The sequence below is a fragment of the Astatotilapia calliptera genome, chromosome 18 (genome assembly GCF_900246225.1).
Source record: "Astatotilapia calliptera chromosome 18, fAstCal1.2, whole genome shotgun sequence".
In the NCBI taxonomy this organism is placed as follows: Eukaryota; Metazoa; Chordata; class Actinopteri; order Cichliformes; family Cichlidae; genus Astatotilapia; species Astatotilapia calliptera.
Window position 1 is genome coordinate 8,091,382 of NC_039319.1, and position 6,873 is coordinate 8,098,254.

A 6,873-nucleotide genomic window follows, 5' to 3' on the forward strand; every position below is an offset into this window, starting at 1 on the left:
TTCTTGATCTGTAATAATGTATTTTTAAGGAGACAACTGACCTTATATCTTATCATGGGCGTATGTAGAGGGGGGACATGGGGTGGCTGTTCAACCCATGACATTTGATTGGCCCTCCACCAATATATTTTGACTAGAGTTCATTTGTGGTGTAAAAGATGAGCATAGTTTAAGGGTGTGAGGCCCCTTAAGCTTTCATTCTTTCTGAAGGTCAGCAGGCGGTGGGAACGTCTGCCTGTAAAAGGACTTTGGTTTACATAGAATTATAAGGTTAACGGCCTTCCAGTCCTTTTTAACATCAACATTTTACTGATTATTTGTGAGCTCAAGTTATATTTCATAAAACATTAAATTTACTAAGTCAGAAATTATGATTTTCCAGGAAATGCTCATTGGCTAATGACATTTTATTTGCAAGTTGCTACCCAATGAGCATGGGCTTAATTTCAGACTGAACCACTGGTTGTTTTGGCGTATCCAGTTTCAGAATGCTAAGCTGGCAATAGCAAAATTGCTCAACTCAAAGCTGAGATTTTACTAATTAGTAGGTGATGTCATGGTGGGTGTGTATGTCGTTTTAAGTAGTGCTTCTAAGTACTTCTGGGTCATGCTGTTTTCTACTTCCACTCAGTGTTTTTAGCCATTTCTACTCCATACCATTTACTTTAAAGCTTTAGAATGACTTTGAAGTTTTTACTTTAAAAGCATTCAAATATAAAGCTGAGATATATCCAGCATTACTGAGCAGTATAATGCAAATGGGTCTAATGAGTACTTAATACTACAAATGTTTTGAGTTTATGTAGGATAATGACTTTTTAGCAAAACCTATTTTATAAAATATGTTTAAAATCTGTGAGTATAATAATTGTTTCCTGTATATGACAAATAAAACTTGAAACTAATACACAATTTCAGATCAAATGTGACTTGCCTACTTTGGTCTTTGTCACTCCATTGAACAAAATTGTTAAAATAAACGACTGATTATTAAAATCCTGAATTAGTTTTCTTCTCTTTGGTGCTGACCATCTTGTTTGTGCATGTGGCATTATAAGACACAGAATCAAGGCGGTAAAGCAACTTTAATGTAAGACACTGCTTTATTTCTACATAAATACACATTCAAATCGGAAGGGAGTCATTCAAGTTGCAAATCCCCCCTTCCCTTTGCCTGGCCTGAGTTTCATGTGAAGCTTAGTGCAAAGTGTAGGCATGAAAAAGTCACACTGTCTAGAAAGCGCTCAGTTTACAGTATCGGGATAAAGCTGCTGTGTGATTGGCTACTGCTCGGTTATTGCAGTCACGCCGGGGTCGTCACTGTTTGGTTCGGAGTCGCTGCTCTTTTCGGGTTTATTGACCTTCTCAGCTTTGCTCTGGGGGTTTAGGATCTTCTCCGCCGCTGCGTAGCTCTGCACGGCCAAGTCGTACACGGAGTCTCCGGTTGACTTTGCGATGGACGCTGCTTGCTCCGGGTAGTAGAGAGAGGCGCTCAGGGTCATGAGAGTGGTCGGGTAGATGAGTTTCTTAATCCTGGAACCTCTGGCAAGAACCAGCCCGAGGACTCCGGTAAAGCCGATGATTCCCGCCCGGGGGTAGAAGTCCTTCGGGGGGTTCTTCACATAGGCGTATGCGTCGTTCCCAAACTGGAAGACCCCCTGAACTTTGGGTTTAATTTTCTCATAGGTGACCTGACACCAAGCAGTGTACGGCTCCGATAACTTCCTGAGGGTGGCGACTCGCTCCTCCAGCTGCCCGGCTTTAGGCTCCACGTACTGAAACTTCTCCGGGGGAGCGGTGTACAGAGACAGTTCGTCCACGTTTAACGGAGCCACCGCTGGTTCCTTCTCGCCGTCACCGGCAGCAGCAAACACGGTGAACGGTGAAAATCGCAGGGCTCCCGGCATGGCACTACCTGTCACCTTCAACATGATCCCCGCGGGCCATGCATTCACTACGGTATTCACGGAGGGACAAGGCAGATAGCCCCGCCTCTCTGATTCTCACCCAAACGCTTTTACTACGCTTGAAAGCGCGCCAACAGTGGCAGGAGGAATAAAGTATATCAGTGAGGACAAGGCTTTCTTTTACAGATAGTAATGATGTCTGTGCCCACATCTCCAAACCGTGCTTCATATGGAACTCCAAAGATATGCAGTTTAAAAAAGTTTCACCATAAATTGACTGCCTGTCATGCATATGTTTGAATGGGTTCGTTATCAATAAAGTTGCAAAAAAGGAATAACCTACTTGTTAAAGGTAGATTGTGAAGGTATGGGTAAACTAAATACACTGTAAGAACTATATTTTTAATGACAACTTTAAAATAGGAAGTTAGAATGAGGACTTAAGCAAGCTGCTTTATTTTAGTAGTCTACAATAAAGTCCTCTGTGCTTAACTGGGATATCTGCTGTTCTGATCCACTGCCCTCATAATATGATACTCAAATATTCCACGTAAAAGTCAAAGCTAAGGCAAGGTCTGCTACCTGAGGTAGGCTAAATTGGATGAAATTATTAGTACTTACATCACTTTCTTTTTAAACAGTTTTAACAACTTATAGTCATTCTTTCTTTTATTTACAATCTTAGATACACCACTGATATTTAGACTGCACTTTTGCCGGACTAATCTAAAGCAAAGCTGTTTACAGTGCATAAAGCATTTAGCCTGTAACACCCTCCTATAAAAGTCACCCAGCAGCCATCTTGCTAACCCATTCATGCATAAATATGACACCTATTTTAAACCATTACGTGAATTAACTTTCAGTTAAATTTAAATAGTCAGTGGGACATTACATTAATGAAGCAGTCGTTCATTCTTATACAACTCTGTGCTAAAATAAGTCTTTGTTTCTTTGTTGTTTGTTTTCTCAGTGCCTAGTTTTTCTCGTATACAGTACAGTATGCATTATTCTCAAAGCTGCAATAAAAAAAAAAGAGAGCAAGAGGAGATCGTGATATTAGAAATTCCCTGGGAAGGCTTCTTAGCTCACTGCGATCTGCGTAACCGTGACTCTGGCCACGTAATTTGTTCGACGTCACTGGTTGCCATGGCAGCGGGAAAGCCTGGCGTCTCCAGGGAAACAGAAAGCGTCAACAATCCAAACGTGAGCTGCTAAAATTAGTATACTAGCACCAATTAAAATAATTGTTTTGTCATAGTTACTTATAGTTTAGCAGCTTTCTTCTCCTCGTTTGTGTCCGCAGCGCTTTTTATTTTGTTTATTAGTTTTTTCTGAATGGATTGTCTTGGGGTATCTTCCGCAAAGAGCCTCCGGGCTCTGTCTGCCTTGTTGTCCAGTCAGCAGGATGAAGAAGAGGAAGATGAGTGTAAAGTAAGATCTACATGCGTTCATGTTAAAACCCTGCTAACACTAGCCTTTAGTATATTCCTCAGAAATTGTAGTCTCTTTACATTTTTCAAAAAGCAACATTTTAATCCTATGTATATAGGAAGGATAATCAATCAACACTAGCAAAATGAACCTTTAAAAATAATTTTTCAATAAAAATATAAATTTTAGGGTATTTAGAAAAATGGTGTAAAGTTTATTAGTCTGCAGGTGTGGGCAGGGAGGACCAATGGGAGAATATGGAGTAAAACGAAGTGGACAGAATATGTATCATTGTATTTCAACTACAGCAACCATTAAGCCAAGTCTCTCCCCACACTAATATTAGTTTATGTTCACAGGATGTGAAAGCATATGCACGTTTGGGTCCCGGACATATTGGCCCCCTACCCAAAAACGAAAAACAAGGTATTTTTCAATTATAAGCACTCTAAAAAAGTATTTATTCAAGCATACTGTTTCTGCATTTGTCTTTCTCTCTTTATGTGACTGTTTAATTAGTGTCAACCGCAAACACGAAGAAGAACAGCAAAGATATCTGGTGTGAAGAAGAAGTGGCCGAAGGCTCACAGTATGATGATCTGACTGACCCAAGGCCACAACCTGAGTAAGACTGCAATGCAGAAAGAGACACACACCAACAGTGGATGTAAAAAAGCATCAAACATTATGAAAAGCGGATATTTAAAGGTTCAAAAGAGTCCTCATACTTTCTCAAACACTGTCTGTTTCTGAGTTTAATCTCCTTTTAATGTCTGGTAATGTGATATTTGTTGTGTTTGGTTTTAGTGTGTCTGCTTCATTTATAACCTCTGTGTGCAGGTATGAAATAATCCTGAAGCAGAGTGTAGGAACAGAGGATCTCTTCTTGGGATTAAGCAGAAAGGATCCATCCTCCATGTGTTGTGAAGCCATGCTGGTAACTTACCAAGTGTCACAAGATTTCTTAACACTTCACTCAGTGCACTTTTTTGATACTAAAATGAAATGCACAAGGTTGTGATCAAGAGCAGCAAGGCATGAATCTCCTATTAAATGTTGGCTGGCTTCAGATAATTCTGTTGAAGACGTAGTTAGTTTTAGACTTTAGAAAGGAACAGTCTAAAAATGTTCAGGAGCACAGGTGAGACAGGTTAACGCTATAGTGACCAGGCTCTATATATGTAAAAAATATTTAAATGCTTCTAATAGTGTTTATCTTTCCTCTACTGTTCACCTGATCTCTGACAGATACTTCAAAATGTTCTCAAATTGCTAAGATTGCCTTTGTCTGTTACTTTGTGTAAATATGAAATGTTATGTATATTTAAGGGAATTGTGTGTTTTAGTATGTTTGTATCATTTTCACTCCAAAATACAGATGAACTGACTTACAATACTTCGATCAGCAACAAATTACAAAGAAGACATCATAGATCAGGGTGTTTTTTCATTGTCTTTAACTTCCAATCTTCTAAACAAAATCTAAACAAAAGTCTTGTTTATAGATTTATAAAGCTGATTTTGTTCATCTAGATTTCAGTGGGAGAAACATTTCACCGGGTTACTCCTTCAGTCTCAGCTGACAGCAGGTTTCCCCAAACTTATAAACAATACAGTTGCATAATGAGAGAAAGCACTATTGCTTTCATGATCAGAACACGCATTGTCATAACCACAGACCTTCTGGCTCTTTGTTAAGCAATGCTGCTAGTTTCAGTCATTATGCAAGCATACTGTGTGTAAGGTTGGGGAAACCTGCATTTAGCTGAGACTGACAAAGTCACTTGGATGGGTGATGTAGTGTTTCTCCTACTGAAATCCAAATGAAAAGAATCAACTTTCTGGGATTTCCTCACCTGTATTATTGAGCATGCATTAAAACATATGTAAAAAGATTTCCAATAAATAATATTTGGAGTGTGTATTTAAAATAGTTTGTGTTAAAACACTTATAAATATTGAGATTACGTGCATTCACTCTTTTAGATTGGTCATAGTAAGATGCTTGATTCTGGAATAATCACCGATATGGCACAATAATTACAGCAGCTATTTAGGTACTTTCACCTACTGGAAGGATCTCCACAGCAGATCCGCATATTTGATTTGGCACACATTTTATGCTGGATGCCCTTCATGATGCAACCATTTATCCGGCTTTGAAATCAACACTGTAGTACACTAGCTGTTTCAGGATCTCAAACTGGGATGTTTCACATGTAATGTGTGTTAACCTTTAAAAAGTGGAAGTAGAAGTAGAAGTAATATTCAAAGTAGGAAACAACTAACAATCTAAAAAACCCAGCATCACATATACTGGAAGGAGGAAAGTATTTTTAAAAATCTAATCTTGCATTACAATTGAAGAATAAAAAAGGGGAAATGTTTTTAAAATAAAAATGATACATATATATTAATGTGAACAGTGTAGAATAATAACAATGCTAACTTTTCCCTCACTTGTAGGTAAAAATCAAACTACCAGACACTAAAGCAAAAGAGGTGGTACTGGATGTGAAAGAAAAGTTCCTTGATCTACGGACGCCGAAATAGTAAGAGATCCTTTGAAAATGTTTGCTTTCATTTTTAATTCCCTGAAGACTTAGAGGCAACATTTAAGGCCAGAAGCGCCCTGTTTCAGATATTTCCTTTTAATCAGAGGTGCATGCCAAGATCTGAGCTTTGATTGCTTTATCACACAACTCTTAATGTCTTTCAGTGTTAGACATATATCATCCCCCCCTCAGTGCTACTTGTTTTTTTTTTTAACCTGCCTTTCCATCTGTTTTCAGCAAACTGGGGCTCCATCTCCCCGATCCGGTCCACAAAAATGAGAGCAAGGCCCAGTTCTTCAGTGAGAGGGAGGAACTGGAGGTGACTCTACTAATGAAGCGTCCTATGGACTTCATCAATATGCAATGAAAAAGGATGATTTAGCAGCAAATAACATTATACAAACTGACACATTAAGCATTAAAACCAGAAAGGAATTGGAAAATAATCAGCAAAAACTCTGCTATGAATTTCTTCATGAATTTTGTGAGTTTAAGCTATTGCTTGTGCCATCACAGCCTCTATGACTGTTAAATTGTGGATTTCTAATAAATACTTGACTCCAAAATGGATTATTTTCATTTTTCACTTCAAATTTCTACACCCAATACCCTACAATGACAACATGAAAAAATTTACTTTAAATTTTTTTGCAAATTTGATAAAAATAAACAAAAAACATACAATATGTACAGATGTATTCAGCCTTTGCTCACCATTATGCAAGCGTACTGTGTGTAAGGTTGGGGAAACCCTTATTTTGAGGAACACTGAACATGATACCTGGAACTGTCTATTTTTAAACAATCTTTTATCTGCATAACATTTACCATTCATAGTGTATATTGCAGTACAACAACTTAATGTAGCTGTTATTACTGACTTTCATGGTGTACACATCTTAATTTGGTACACAGCTTAATTAATCTTTGAATTCGGGTCTTTTGAAGCCATTTTATACAACTTTTCACTGGACTGG

The 6,873-nt window shown here is 38.2% G+C and overlaps 2 protein-coding genes across 2 annotated transcripts; one reads left to right on the forward strand and one right to left on the reverse strand.

Annotated features, from left to right (window-relative positions):
• Nucleotides 1-1,066: 1,066 nt before the first annotated feature.
• LOC113010175 (MICOS complex subunit MIC26-like) lies at nt 1,067-1,995 on the reverse strand. Its single transcript, XM_026149112.1, has one exon. The coding sequence runs from the start codon at nt 1,929-1,931 to the stop codon at nt 1,284-1,286; it is 648 nt and encodes a 215-aa protein (XP_026004897.1). The 5' UTR covers nt 1,932-1,995; the 3' UTR covers nt 1,067-1,283.
• Nucleotides 1,996-3,050: 1,055 nt separating this feature from the next.
• On the forward strand, nt 3,051-6,452 carry dnaaf6 (dynein axonemal assembly factor 6). Its single transcript, XM_026149113.1, has 7 exons — nt 3,051-3,113; nt 3,214-3,341; nt 3,701-3,767; nt 3,861-3,966; nt 4,182-4,278; nt 5,808-5,893; nt 6,134-6,452. Exons 2-7 carry the CDS (start codon nt 3,246-3,248, stop codon nt 6,261-6,263), a joined length of 582 nt encoding a protein of 193 aa, XP_026004898.1. The 5' UTR covers nt 3,051-3,113; nt 3,214-3,245; the 3' UTR covers nt 6,264-6,452.
• The last annotated feature ends 421 nt before the right edge of the window (nt 6,453-6,873 follow it).